The sequence below is a fragment of the Halyomorpha halys genome, unplaced genomic scaffold (assembly GCF_000696795.3).
Source record: "Halyomorpha halys isolate HHAL.00 unplaced genomic scaffold, Hhal_1.1 Scaffold86.1, whole genome shotgun sequence".
In the NCBI taxonomy this organism is placed as follows: domain Eukaryota; kingdom Metazoa; phylum Arthropoda; class Insecta; order Hemiptera; family Pentatomidae; genus Halyomorpha; species Halyomorpha halys.
In genome coordinates, this window is record NW_027115494.1 from 709,505 (window position 1) to 724,970 (window position 15,466).

General features: G+C 28.7%; 2 protein-coding genes across 2 annotated transcripts in view; one reads left to right on the forward strand and one right to left on the reverse strand.

Moving 5' to 3' along the window:
* Positions 1-5,487, reverse strand: part of LOC106677073 (KICSTOR subunit 2) — a gene marked incomplete in the record, with an annotated part of 24,657 nt that extends 19,170 nt beyond the window's left edge. The window contains 4 exon segments of the mRNA XM_067052534.1: positions 2,213-2,353; positions 2,465-2,604; positions 2,676-2,819; positions 5,120-5,487. Of these exon segments, the coding sequence (XP_066908635.1) occupies positions 2,213-2,353; positions 2,465-2,604; positions 2,676-2,819; positions 5,120-5,212 (518 nt within the window).
* Positions 5,488-5,590: 103 nt separating this feature from the next.
* wts (serine/threonine-protein kinase warts) overlaps positions 5,591-15,466 on the forward strand; it is a gene marked incomplete in the record, with an annotated part of 165,560 nt that continues 155,684 nt past the window's right edge. The window contains 2 exon segments of the mRNA XM_067052542.1: positions 5,591-5,892; positions 6,304-6,829. Coding sequence (XP_066908643.1) covers positions 6,542-6,829 — 288 coding nt within the window.

The following is a 15,466-nucleotide window of genomic DNA, read 5'->3' on the forward strand; positions in this document are numbered from 1 at the left end:
GTTTTGAGGAATATTTTGAATTCAATAGACTGAAACACTTTATTTGTAATAGAATCAGCGTTTGAAATAAATCAAAATCACCATAAATCACTTTTTGATGGATATTTAAAATTGTATAGGATTTTTTTTTTTTTTAATGAGTTGTTAATAGTTGACCGTAGATAGAGAAGAGGAGAATATGTAATATGGTCAGGAGTGTGGGCAGCAAAGATACATAAATAAAGAAAACTTATTTATTTGTGCTGAAGTTATAACCTGAATTTCAACCTTTATTAGGGTTGAAAAAACCAAAATGAGATAACCTAAATTCAGAGAAACATAAAAAGAAAATAATAACAAACAAAGTTATAAATATACATAACAATAAATTAATTAGATAATAGTTGATACTAATAGAAGATAAAATATAATATTGTAGAAGTAAGAATTATACAAAATGAATGATAAAAAAAAATTAAAAAACAGATGGTGTTCAAGTAAATAAAGAAATAAACATAATTAATGGTGCAGAAGAAAATATAAATGATGAGTAATTGAATTAACATAATGAAATGTATGAAAGGAAACAATAAATATATGATACAATGGGCAAGAAAGAAAAGAAATTATGTATTATGAAATATATGTGCAATGAATAAAAGATACATAGTAATATAGATGAGTAAAAAAATAATAAGCTAAAATAAATATAGAATACCCGGGAAAGTGAAAAAAATATAGACTTACTGTAACTTAATCTATTAGTATAAACTACTGTCTACTTAATTTATTGTTATGAATATTTCTAATTTTTTTTTTTTGTAATATTATTTTTATGTTTATCTGAGTTAAGGTTATCTTGTGCTGTTTTTTTCAGCCCTGAAATTCAAATTGAAACATCAGTACAAATAAATAGGTTTTGTTTATTTGGGTATCTTTTTGATCACACTCCTGACCATCTTCTCCTCATACCTTTCATTTTTTTTACTCCCAACCTGGACAAACAGGGAGGAGGGTCGAGTTTTCATTCCAGGGGCCACCATGAAATAAAAGTCAATCCGCCCAGACCGGAATCCAACTGATCGCTGCTGCATCCTCAAGTTTGCGTAGGTTTCACCTCAATTCGCCAACAACTGGCTCTGTTGAGATAAAACTGTGTTTTTAGACATAAACTCATAAGTTGGATGTATTTTCGCCTTTTTAAAATGGTTTCAAGTTTTCATTTAGTTGATAAACCCTTTCAGGTCAGAGACTATAAGGATAATCTCAAAGGGATAATATCTATTCAATCTGGGGCACCGAGGCCCAGTCTGCAATTCCCCGTTCCAGTTGAAAATTTGTATGTACATTGAGTTAGATGTTACTGAAGTGATAACAATTTATTGGTAAATACTAACATCCTTATTTCTCTAAAGTTGATGGGTTTTGGAAACTCCATAAATTGAGCTAATGTAAGTACAATATCTTAACTGGTACATAACAGATTCGGAGACAGTACGATTTTAATTAATAATGATGGCTATTTTATCAATAAATATATTAGTAAGAGAAGTGTTTTCACAATTTCAATAAAATATAATGATGAATTTCAACTATTTACATCAAGAATTAATTAGTAGTCACTTAAAGTTCCACTGAACTATTACAATATTTGGCCTGAACTATTTTTTTGTCAATTTCTATGGAAAGTTTAGTTTCTGTGGCTTACAGGATTCATCAAATCATCAATAGCTGATTAGTGAAGAGTAAATAAAATTATTTCAGAATAACAAGATAATAATAATATAGAATAACAAGGTAAATAGTACAAGGAATAAGAGAAGCAAAACAGTATTCATAAAATGTAGCATATAAAGTTTTGTAGATAAATCCTTTGATGAGGTGTTATATAATATATAGATCCTTTAAATTACTACTATAAAATGGAAAAAAAAAATTACACTATTTAAATTTTGGTAATGCTCATTAATTCTTAAAAGCAAGATGAAGGAAAACAACACAGACATTATAAATAATAGGAAATACAAATAAGTGTTGGTTATCTTAATAATGTATATCAAACTTACTAAAATAATAAATGAATTGAAGTGTAGTCAGAATATTATAATAAAAAAATAAATAATACCACCTTGTCATATTTTTATAATCTACTTCTTGCTGATTTATAAAATTTTATAACTTAAATTACAACTTTTAAAAATTGAAAATTTAATTATGATAACCTATCACTTACGTGACAGTATTTCTAATCGGCTTCAGCATTGGATGCAAAAATGAAAATGTGTGTGATTCAATTATTTGTTCTATTTGATTTTGCAACTCATAATAATTTATATGTTTCACACTTGTTCCTAAGATGTAGATTTTCTCATAGCTTCCAATTAACAAAATAAGGACAACATTATTTAAAACAAAGAAACTGACCAAAGGAAAATAAATAATAATAACACATGAGTATATTCTTATTTGATATTATAAAGGATACAAATCTATTAGTTGAATTCTTGCTGTTAGAAATTGAATGAGTTGGTTAATGAGAGAATTGATATTCTGGTCAGTACTGTTGGCATCCTCAATTTTATTAAGATCAGTTTTCAATGATTCGTACATTGATTTAAGCGAATTCTGAAAACGAAAGAAGAAAATACAGATAGTCAGAATCATGAGTTGTTGACATTCATAATGAAAATACTCACATCTTTTCGCAAGAATATCTTCTTTGTTGACATAAACCCTAAATTATGATAAGACTTTTCAGCCTCAATAAAATTTAAGAGTAATGTAAAAAGATGCCGAACTTGTGGTGTTCTAACAGCTAGTCTATTTTCTCTTTCCTTTTCCTACCCAGTGACATTTATTGTAATAGCAATAATAATTTTTATTATATACTAAATTCATATACCAAAAAGAAAGGTTTAATTTTATAGCAAAAATGTTGAGCGATATGTGCTATCTGTAAGATTTTTTATTAACAGAATCGCCAATTTTTTAATATAAAAAGTACCCGTTTTGGAGTCTTTCTTCTCCTTCAGGGCTCTATAATTTTTAACAAAGCAACAATAAATAATAAATATAATTGCACTTATATTTTTAAATTATCATTAATTAAAAAATTAGAATATATAACCTTGTACAAACAAATTTTACTATATCACAAATACTAATTGTTCCCCTGGCCATATCCATATAATCTTATTTTTGGTCAATTAACATTGATATAGTGAAATCAAAGTAGTTGAAATTTGTCCTGATCCTTATTCTGTTTTGTATTTTCCTGAGCCTTTCAATTTAGTACAACAAAGATAGCCGATTTCGTCTATTTGATATTTGTACAGAAGGAGCCCATACATCCACCAATATATGAGCCTCTTCCGAGCTATGAAAAGGTAATGAAGAGAGAAAAAGAAAAGATAGCATCAAGAAGTAACTATTCGAGGTATGTCAACAGGTTTTAGTATGATTAATTTTTACAACCATAATTTTTTTAAACATAAATTTTATGGATATTTTAAAATGTTTATGAAAGAAATTTAATATTCATTTGTTGTAATCTATGCTTAAATGCTGTAACAACTGTCAAACTCCCAGATTCCCCTTACAAAGATAATATTAAGGCAGTGACGGAAGAAATAAATGGATGGGCCCCGTTCTATGACAATATTGGTGGTGCTGGACCAAGTACTGTTTCTAATACAAACATTATTAGAGAAATATCAACAGCTCAAAGGAAACTCTTGGATATTAGATCTTTTCTCGGAAGTATGGGTTGTGGACTACGTGATAAATGTGACAGTGCTAGAGCTTGTAGCTGTGCACTAAATCATCGTAGGAACTTTTCAGTTACATGATCTCCAGCATCTTCCTACACAAAAGCGATCGATAATCTCTTACAGAATATTCACTCACAAAATCGGAATCCTCAGTCAAGTGATGGAAAATCGTGTGTAAAAGGAAGCCTATCTCCAAACATTTTTCAATGAGATTGCATTTAGCTTTATTTTTATACTTAGACTGCTCGTAATTAAATATAAATATATTTGTAAATAATAGATTACATAGGCTTTGAGATATTTTATTACTTAATAATAAAAATAATTAACATTGATACCATGAATAATATTCTAGGAATTAAAAATCCATAAGAATTAGATCTAGCAGTTTCATTATCTATATTTACCTTATTGTGTACTCTTTTATCAACACTGTGAATATTAAGTTAGTTATTAACTTTGTCATGAAATGAGTTATTAATGTGTATTAATGTTACGATTTTTATCGAAGCAATGATTTTGTCTGTTCTTTTAATTATAGTTTAATTCAGACTGAATAAATACCGGTATTTTGTTTGTATATGCATAGACAAACTGAAAATAACATTATTAATTGATTAATACATTAAAAAAAAAGAAAGTCGATTTTGCAAAGTGGTGCACTTCTATTAAATTTATCAAGAAATTGTTTAAAAGTTTATGAAATAAGATTATACAGAAATTGACACAGAGAACAACCAGAATTTGTGGTATAGTAAACTTTGTTTGTATAAGGGAATATAATAATGTTTTAATTAATGGTAATTTAAAGATATTTGTGGAATTATAGTCATTATTTATTGTTGTTTTGTAAAAAATTGTAAATAACCCTGAAAATAGACGGAGAATCCGTAAGGGTGATTGTTTAACATAAATAAGTATTTAAAAAAATTGTAGTTCAAGTTAATAAAAAAATGTAGGAAGATGTTTTTTGTCTTTTTCTGAAAGTTTTCTTTCTGGGAGGAAAGGGGAGTCTGAGTAGCAGTCAAGAAAGGCACTAAAATATCAGACAAACCATTTACTGTTAACTGATGTTTCACCTCACTTTGCAAGGCTTCATTAGGGCTGATTCCAGAAAAGAGAGTGACTGGACTCTCCTTTTTTGAGTTAGCCTAAAGTGTAGCAAAAAATCAGTTACTAATAAATATTTTTTCTGCTATACTAGTACTTTTCTTGAACGCCACCTGGACAACTTCCTTCAATCATCACATATGATAAACTAAAAATCTTCCAATGCTAATAAAAATTCTTAAAGATTGTAACATATCACTTCAGATTTATATTAGTAATAACAACTTTGTGCAGAACAGACAAAATAAATTTCTAATTACCAAAATTTCTCGGCACTTATCAAAATTCACCAATCCTAAATGACCGAAAAACTGGGATAGTTTCTTTTCGTAGTCTTCTCTAGGGCCATCCATATTGATTTCTATAATACTTACAAGGGATTCAATCACCCATTTTTTATTCTATGAATGTCATAATCATTTCTTCACATAATGGGTTTATAAAGTATATAATTTAAAAATAATGTTGATACCAAATATGGTAAGTACATTTAGTAAACATTCTGAAGGGAGTACATACTGAGAGTTACTTGAATCTTTGAGATAACTTAAAATAGATTAGATGATAATTGATATGGGCTAAAACTCTTTTATTTACAAAACCTTTCCTTCAGGTTATACTAATCCGCAGACGCGATTTTCGAACTGCTAGTATAGAATGGTGTAGGGGAGGGGGGGAGGGGAACAATTATCCACATTCTTTGTGGATTTGTTACATTGAATGGGTAGTACATCATCACTGCATCGGAATGTGGCACTTCAAGATGGCGGCCTTTGGCTTGCCAACTTAGTCTCGCTTAGCTGTCTCTTTATTTCGTTCGATTTTTCATTTCTTTTTCACGTGTTCGAGTCGGAAGTTTTATAGTGTTTTACCCGACCGTCTGTTATTTCGTCGTGATGCTATGTGAGAGAAACAGTTTATTTTTTAATGAAAACCAGGGATCCCTGAATGTGGACTGAGATGTCCAGACATTTCGTTCCAGAGATTAATTACCTTTAAGGATATTAAAAACCCTAAAAGCACAAAATTAATGGTAAGAATACTATTTAAAAAGATAATGTTTACTCTAAGATATTTTTAACAATACGATTTTACTCTTGGCCGAATGGAATGCAACCGTCCTTAGAGAAAATTGCTTATAGAACAGATAGAGTGTTCCCATATTTAACTTTCTGTAGGTTCACAGAGCAATTTTATTTCTTACTATTTTCCTTTATATGTCATTTATGCCATAATACTTTGTGAAACCAACTGTTGAAGAATATTTTCTCTTCATTATTTTGTTTAACAGATAATATAGGTCTGAAAAATTGATATGCACCCTTCATGTAAAATTTTTCTTCTTAGTTACATTTTATTATATACTCATACAATTTTAGTTATCTTCATGTTATATTTTGATAACTTTAAATCTATTAAAGGTTTTCATTCTTGTTTTTTCTAGATAAATGGTGTGAACACAATATGGACTATGTCATCTTTTTCATCGGAAGAACTAGAGTGAGAACTTTATTTGTGAAAGTGCCCGTAGTGAACAAGTGTATATATTAGGTGGTGTTTAGAACCAGTTGCTAATACATTGCACTTTAGTGTTTTCTAAGTGATGATATGGGATAGACGGGAGGTTTGCCTCCCTTTGTCGGAAAGTGGCATGGGCGTGCCCGAGGGCGGGTCGGCCTAGCATGGGCCAAACGCCCGCCCCTGCCGACACTATGAACTCAGCTCCTGGGAAAAGCACCACCCGCTCTTCGGGATACCATCAGAAGGCGCTAGCAGAGATCAGGAACTCTCTTCTTCCATTCGCTAACTCAGGTAACGAAAATGGTGTGGGATCAAGCGCCGCCTCAACTATATCAACTCTTTCTACTACAAGTGGTGTCAGTTCTGCATCCTCTGCATCCAACGGTCTTGATAAGGAATCTTTAGCAAGGCAATCACTTGTTTCACTCGTCACAATGGGATACTCTGAGGTAAGAATCCTTTTATTTATACACACAATTCCAAATTTATATTTCTTTGGAGTTTAGACATACTTCAAGTCACCAAAGAATGTTATTGTCATTATCTATATTTTTTGACTTGAATCCATTATCAATCCTGAATATATCAAATTTGCTTATTCATTTATGTGTAGTGTTTCTATAAAGATGTAGCGAGTCTATATGCAGTTTGGGAAATTATGTTTTGATTGATTATTCATATCAATAGGTAAAATTATTTGTTGAATATTCATTTTTTGAGTGATAAAACCAGGTTATAATTGATAGCTATTATCAAATTCTGTTATCTTCTTTATTCATATAACTTCACTTTTCCTTTTTTGTTTATCATTAGAGCTGCACCTTTGATGCAGCTAATGTTTTTTGTGATAATCACCCAGCACCACATCAACTATGCTGTAATATTTTTATAATAAATATTTTTTAATATTTCTACTTTGATACTATCACTATTAGGATTTATTCTTTGTTTTGGTTTGGAATATTTGTTATGCTGTTCTAATTCAAATCAGTATTCTATGTATGCTCGTGTAATGTTTTTATCATTTGAATGATAATATATCAAGTGTAGAAGAAGTGCCAGTGAGACTAGTTAAATTGATGAATGCCTGATCTGATGTTAAGATTCCAGTTTATCTTATTTTTCTTTTGTTTATGGTGTGAAGCGTTTAACATTAAAGTTATTTAATCTTATTTAAATTAACTTTCCATGTTATTTTCCCAATATATATATATTATGTACATATGTATGTATTATAGGTTCACATTTCATTTACACCCACTTACTTAAAACCACTTGTTCGAAGTATTTTAATGATAGCCTCCTCCTACATGATAATAGGTACTGGCTTTATTTCCATTTCTTTATCCCTCTAAATTTTTAAATTTTGTTAGTTATTATAAGAATCTGATCATTTCAATAGAATTGAAGTAATTTTATAAATGTTATAGTATTATTCTTCCTTAGGTATGTTTGTAATGTACATTGATTAATTATTGAAATGTTTGACATTATTATTTAATAGTTCTGATAAAGTTATAATTTTATTTGTATTTTTTAAGTAATATATATTTTTACAACTTTATAAAAGAGTTGCATTGGACTTCAGTTTATTAGTTGAAGAAATAAACTGGAGATGCTCATATCTTGATAATGTACTTTTATTTAGCTATAAACTTTACACATCATCTAATACTTTCAGATGCTTGAATATTAATATACTTTAAAATGTAATGCATTTCATAATATTTTCCTTAAACAGTTTCTCAAATTTATTATCATTTGGTATTAGTCAACGAAAAATTATTTTCATTTTTATGTCTTAATAAGTATTATCTATATCTAAATGATTTATGAGCAGGATAAATTTGAGTGTAAATGTTCTCTGTTTATATTTCTTTTGTGCGAGAGAATATTAAAGGAATTATTTGTATATATGGTATTAATATATTGTTTTATCAAAATAATTGTCAAGTATGGCCCAGTTTAACCCTTGTTTCTGGATAATTAAAAAAAAAAAAAATTATCTTTCTAGTTAGTATTTTTATAAAACATGGAATTAGTCAAATAGTAAAGGTAAATTGGGTTCCGAATAGATATATTAAAGAAATAATTGATATATTTTTAAATTCAATCAATACTATTTTAAGTTTAGTATTTTTTTTTTTTCCAATGATTATCTGTTGTGGCATATATCGTCTCATCCTTGATGTGTGAAATAATATTAGTTAAAATCTGTGTGTAAATATTTATTATAAAACTATATTTTATTAATGTATTGTGGTTTTAATGTAATGTTATTATTCTATTTGAAAATATTTTATTTGCTCATCACACCTTACACGAAGGTTTATTATAGTTTTTAAATATAGTGTAAAAAAGGGTAATTCAATGAATGAATTTCATTATATATTTGCATTTGAGCATGAAATGTCTTATCACATATCATTAAAATGCTTGGTTATCATCCATGTTTTTTTTTAAACTGTTACTAAGATTTTTATTCAATTTAAGTATTTTTATTTGAGATTATTCTTTTGATTTATATTTTTATGATTTACGGTAGAAGTAATTTACTGCTTTCTGCTTCGGATTTTACAATTTTTTTTTTAGATTCTATCTAATTCAAATTTGAATTCTATTTGATAAAAATATCCTTTTCAGGAAAAGCTTAACTTCAGATATTATCTCTCATAAGATATGCTTGATTATGTGGTTTTATTTATTGTTCTTTGAATATTCTCACCGTTTTGAATAACATCTACTCTATTAAGATGTTCAGTGATAGGAAGAATTCTTTTATTGAATTTTCTATTAATTTAAACATTTTAGGTACATTTTTTTTCCGATTTTATAGTTATTAACATTCGATCTGTTTGAATGAGTGTGAACTATTATTTTTATATGTTATTTCGATGACCATTTGACATTCTTTTTTTAATATTACATACAGTCAACCATTAATGTATTATAATCATTTAAAAAGTACTTTTAAAACTTTGTAATATCTATTCTTTATATACATGTAAATATTAAAAATGTATTTCTCATTCTATGATTATCTTTATGTTTCAAATATTCATTTCTTGTTCACATAGACTATAGAAATTTCCATACTGTAATATTCTTTATAGTTTAATATACACACACATACATATCGCCGCTTTGCTGGAATTGAAAATAATGACACATCTGACAAATAAAAAAATTATTTTATTTTGTATTTGACGTAGTCTTTAGATAACACCATAGTCTGTGGTTTCTTTTTGACAACCCTTCTATCTTTGGGATAGTCTTTAGAGGGACCAGAGTAGAGAAAGAAACTCCTGACTACCGTCCATTTAAAAATGAAACTAATACTTTTTTTCTGTCATGTATTCCACTGTTCAAGCAAAGCAGCAGTATCGTTAACATGTTTCTCTATATTATTAAGAATATAACAATCCTCCACCTAAATGATTGACCATTAAATCTTAATTCACCATTAAATCCAATATTTTTTTCAAATCATCATTGGCATAATCAGATAATTAAATTTAGTTTTAATTGATTCTTTTAACTTAATGAGGTTTTTTTTTATTTCTCATTTACTTATTATTTTTAAATGAAAATCTATATGGGGCTCTAGTAAAAAAATTATTTGTTGATTTTCCAGTCAAAAAATTTAGTGTGTTACTAGGAGTGTTGTCCAAATAAATTTTTTTTTTCATTATTTATTGTTTAGAATTGGGTCATTTTTGAAATTCAGTTGTATTTTATTTATATCAGGCCTTGGCCAAAATTATTTTAATTTATGTTTTAAAATACCAAGTATTCAATTTGTTTGCAGAAAAATGTTTTTCAAATATAAAACGTAAGTAAAGTATTTTCTATGAAAAATAAAATACATCTTGGTTGTATTTGAAAAACAAAATACATCTCAAGTTCTTGTGTTCTTATTATTTATATTTTGTATAGTTCAGAAAGAAAATGAAATTACAATTTTATTATTATGTATTTTCAAATAAAAATGCCATTACAAACAAGATATTTTATTTCTTAAAAGTAAAATAAAATTAAATAAAAAATTATTTTATTATGTATTTTGAAATAATCCGTTCAAAATCTTACCAAGATCTAATTTATGCTATGTTCAGCCTAGTTTATTCCGCCTTCATTCATCCTCTAAAATGTTTCAATTTAAAGAAAAAAAATATTATTGTTCTCTTTCCTTTCATACATGAATCAAATTTCATTAATTTAGTATTGATGAAAATAATACAATAACACTTATATAGATAATACTCCATAAGATATTTACAGTATTTGCCTGCATATAGTTCTAGTTACTTCTGAAATTGTTTTATTTGAAATAAAAAGATCATTTATATTCGAATTAAATCTCAATGCAATTAATCAATCTAAATATTAATCCCAATATAAATATTGGAAGAGAAACTGCATTAAAAAAATAAGTTGTTGTAAACGGGATAAGGAACGATACTTACTTAAAAAAGCAAAATAGCATATTGAAACAGAGTTTTTTTAAGGAAAACGAAGTTCATATTGTTATTATACTAGAAAAAAAGTTGACGTGAATTGTACTTACAGTAAAACAAAAATGAGAGTACTCATCTTATTAGTTAAATTTAAGAAAACACAAAAAGACAACGTTCTTGAATTTTTTGAACACGCTTGTTTCTTTTTGAAATATGTACATCTGAAAATTTACTACTTATTGTTTTTTTAATGTTTACTTATTTTGATTTTTTTCCTGAAAATTATTTTCAAAATGGGGGGGGGGAGAGAAGTCAACCTATATTCGAGCAAATACGCTATTTTAAATTCCCTTGATGTAATTTTACATCCTTTTAGACTCGATTTGGCATTATGTCGTTTCGTAGTAATGTTTTGCACGAATGATCCGTAAGTATTGCTGTCGAATCATACAAATCTACAATTTCCCGTGAAAATGGAAAGTGCCCCAGATATGGATTAGCTGAGAAGCCCTCCAATGGATTCGATACGGCTTTGTAAAATAGGTTTTTTCTTTTCTTTTCTTTTTTTTTGCACGTCGGTGCAAGTTTCCTCATCATAAATTACAGAATGAAAAAGCTTTATATAATTGTTCGAAACATTTTTAAACTGATCTAATGGAATGTATCTATAAGGTTATTTGTTTTGTAAATTAGTGTATCGGTTTAAAAGAAGCATAGTAATCTTCCTGGGATATTCCTTGTATAACGGAAAAATTATGACGAAGAAATTTTTACTGACAATGAGTCATGAGAATCATTTTAATGATTCATTGTCTCTTGACTGTCTTAGCTCAGTGCAGTGAATAAGTGGTTCTGATCTGATTCCTAACAAGCTCTGTTTTTCTTCTGGTGTAATTAAATCATGGGCCGAAATAATGATTTATGTTATAATAATAATAAAGGTTTAAAGAACCACAATTCGATGCCGATACCACCAATCGCTGTCTACATCTATCTAACCAATGACGTCCATCCTTACCCAAATCCACAAGATCAGTGTTGACGCACTCCTCCTGCCTACGTTTTAGTGTACTCTTTGACCCATACCCGTCGGTTCTGTGTTAATTAACTTTTTAAGAATGCGCTCTTTACTAAACCTTACAAGGCCATCTACATTCGCGGCAATGCTGAATCGTATTTACCGGGTGTAGCTCACGAAATTTTTGGGCCGTTTAAAGCTGAGCGGGTTGAGGCATTGATAACTTCGGAACTGCAACGGTGCCGATTCGAATACGACCTGAGGAGTTTTACTTTTATTTCGTGGTGTTTCCACAAAGTGAAAATTTGACCCTCCCACCATGGTTAAAATAGGTCGGTTGCCTATAGATAATCTCTTATTCTCAATTTCTCTGCCAACTTAAAAGTAAAGGATAACTCGATGCTTTGCTAGTTACTTCACCCTCCTCATCGTTGTTTCTTCAAAAAACGTATGTGGTTTTCCGCGTGTGTCACTTGGTTTAGGCTGAACTACGTCACATTCTCCTATTGGAACAACTCATAATTTAACATCATGCTGAACTGAAGATAAGATGTTTAAGATTTTTGACGGTTCCTAACGACAATGTCAAATTTTAATATTTAAAGTAAGAAAAAAAATAATAAAAAATTGATTAACTTATTCTGGTAGGTTTTATTTATTTGACTTCTTTACATGCTACAGCACTTAAAATAGCGTAGTATAATGAAATTATAGTCATCCTTGTAGCTCTATGTTATAAGGTGTATCTCCGCTAGATGCTGCCTAAATAAAAATATGTAACTATGAAGATCCCACCCAGATGCGTCCGAACGATGCTGAAGCCCAAAGATTATAATCAAAGCAACAAGAATATGCAAAAAGTAATAATAATAATAATAAAGGTTTATTAGGATTAAGTGTTCTAACAGTAGATACGAATTAAGGATCTCCAAAAACGAAAAAAAAAATACCCATTAAGGTTATGTCTTTTAATGCCTTGATTATGATATATTCCTGTCTAATGATTTTCATTACTATGCCTTATTTAGGTTATAATAAAGGCTTAACGAACCCAAAGGTTCGATGCCGATACCACCAAACGCTCTCTGCATACGTCCTTTCAGTGATGCCCCTCCAAACCCTATTCTACTAAATCAGTTTTAACGCAATCCTCCAATCTACGTTTCGGTCTACCCTACGTTTACCCGTTGGTTCATTATTTATTAAAATTTTAGGGATCCGCTCGTTACTAAGCCATACAACCTTACATGCCCATCTTATACGCCGCAATACTATAGCTTGAATTATATTTACAGGGTGTATATGCAAAAAGTAATTAATAATATTAGACGATTTCTTTGTCAATGCTTCCTAAATGCTAGTGCTTTAAATTAAATTGATTAATCTCACTGTTCTTCCCAATTCGAATACATTATTTTAAGGTACATATCTTAGTAATATAAGTTGGTCAAATTTCTTGATTTTTTTTTTTTTTTTATTAGAAATATATTTTATTTACAATTACAGACCATAAATATTAATTTCCTAAGTGCACATTTATATGATATATACGTAAGGTAGAACAAAAACAAAAATAAATAAATGATAACGATAGTACCTACTCACTAAATTAAATAAAAAAAAAAAACCTTTTATAATTTTCCAAATATGTATGTATTAATAAAAATATAAATCGATGTAATGAATAAAAATAAATTTAAGTAAAAATAAAATAAATATACATTCGTGCCTATAGATAGTGCATATTCACATTTGGGAAATCCGAACCAGCCTTTGCCAACCTCGTGTGTAAGGAAAAGCAGGACCTCCAATAACTCCTAGCGCTTCTTTTCCAGCTGTGTCACTGATGTTGAATCCTAGAGATGAGTTGAGAGAAATGAAATGTGTCTGATAAAGCTATTTGTTCAGAATGAAATCATTTAAAAAGTTTAGCCATTTTATTACTAAATAAACAGAAGTAAATGGTCGGAATTAATAGGCAAAGGATTAGTTTGAAATATACTGTAGTTGATAACTCTTTATAAAATACTTCGATTTTTTATTTCTGTCCATTGACGACACACTTTTGGGGGTCGGGGAATTGAGAGTATAGGTTGGGTGGGGTGCATACACCCGAATAATTTAATAACCCCAAAAAAATGGGAGATTTGAAGATCTAACTCTAACAAAGTGTGGTAAAACATCATTCAAAGAAGAATTGATGTGAGTTGTGGTTTCTCCGGTCTTTATAATCTTTTCATTTTTGTCCTGATGAGATGTCTAATATAGATTGAATATTTACCATTAACTTTACTGATCTTTGATGTGCTTAAGGTTTTGTTTAATGTTCTAATGCTATCCTAACACTTATTATTTTTGTCTCGAATTTCAAATTATTTCGTATTAATGTTGATGATAATGAAGGTTTATTTTAATTTTGTTATGTACCCCTGCCAGATTTATTTTAATTATTGAATCAGATTTACTTTCCAATTTTCATTGTCTTTTGTGATCGAGAGCTGAAATGCTTTTATTCAGCCATGCTGGTCAAATACATTGGGTTGCTACAAAACACAACATACCAAACAATCCACGATCGGACATATATACATGACATATATTCACATGATATAACAACAATTTTTTTGTCTACCTTTTCCTTTTAAAATCATTACTTGTCTACATATTAAATACAAATATTTTAATTTTAGAAAACAAAAAACTATTCTATATTCGTGTTATCTGTAATACATTCAACATTGAAAATCGAGAAATGTTTCTGTGGTGAAAGAAACTTTTTATAATGTTTTTCGCATTTCATATGATTTTGTTTCTATTTAGAGAGTTATACACATCGGATTTTAACTATATTTCGAATCATGTTGTAAATTTTATTTTAGATTGCATGATAGTTTTAACTTGAGATACAAATGCCACCCTAATCTGTAATAAAATATTCTGTATATATATGAATTTAAAAACACAATCAGGTTTCCGTTGTTAAGTGATTTTACTTACAACCCACCGACGATTCATAAACCTGTTAAAGGAAGTAATTACAAAATTTTCATTCCGATATTTTTTTTTTCTTCTAATTAATTTTTCTCATGTTAAGAACTGAGTAGGAAGTGAATTAATGAAAGATATTTAATTACATGGAAGATCCATTGTTAGGGATAGGGGTTAGTGTGTCATGGTACAGTGAAAGATAATGGCTGTAATGATACTAGGACTTCTGATATAGATGGCATGTTTGTATATTGATAACTTACTAATAATTGAACCTACATTTGCAAAAAGGAACCAACCAGCATTTTTATTTTGTTGTGTTCATTATGTTAAATTAATATTTTTAAAAAAATTAAAAAACGCTCACGTCATCAATTATTCATTTTTATCTCGAAAACTAAGTCCTCTAGTAAAAAAATTATTCTTAATTAAATTGAAGCATATTAAATTTACTATTAAAGTGGGTTATTTAACTTTTTTTCTAAACCATATATTTTCTATGATCTGGAAAAGAAAGATAGTAGTTCGGTGAAATTATACATCTGACTCTAATATTAAAAAAAGACAACAGTGCATTGTGTGAGAAAAAGTCTTAGGTTTTTGCATTAGGATGGTTAGAGAAA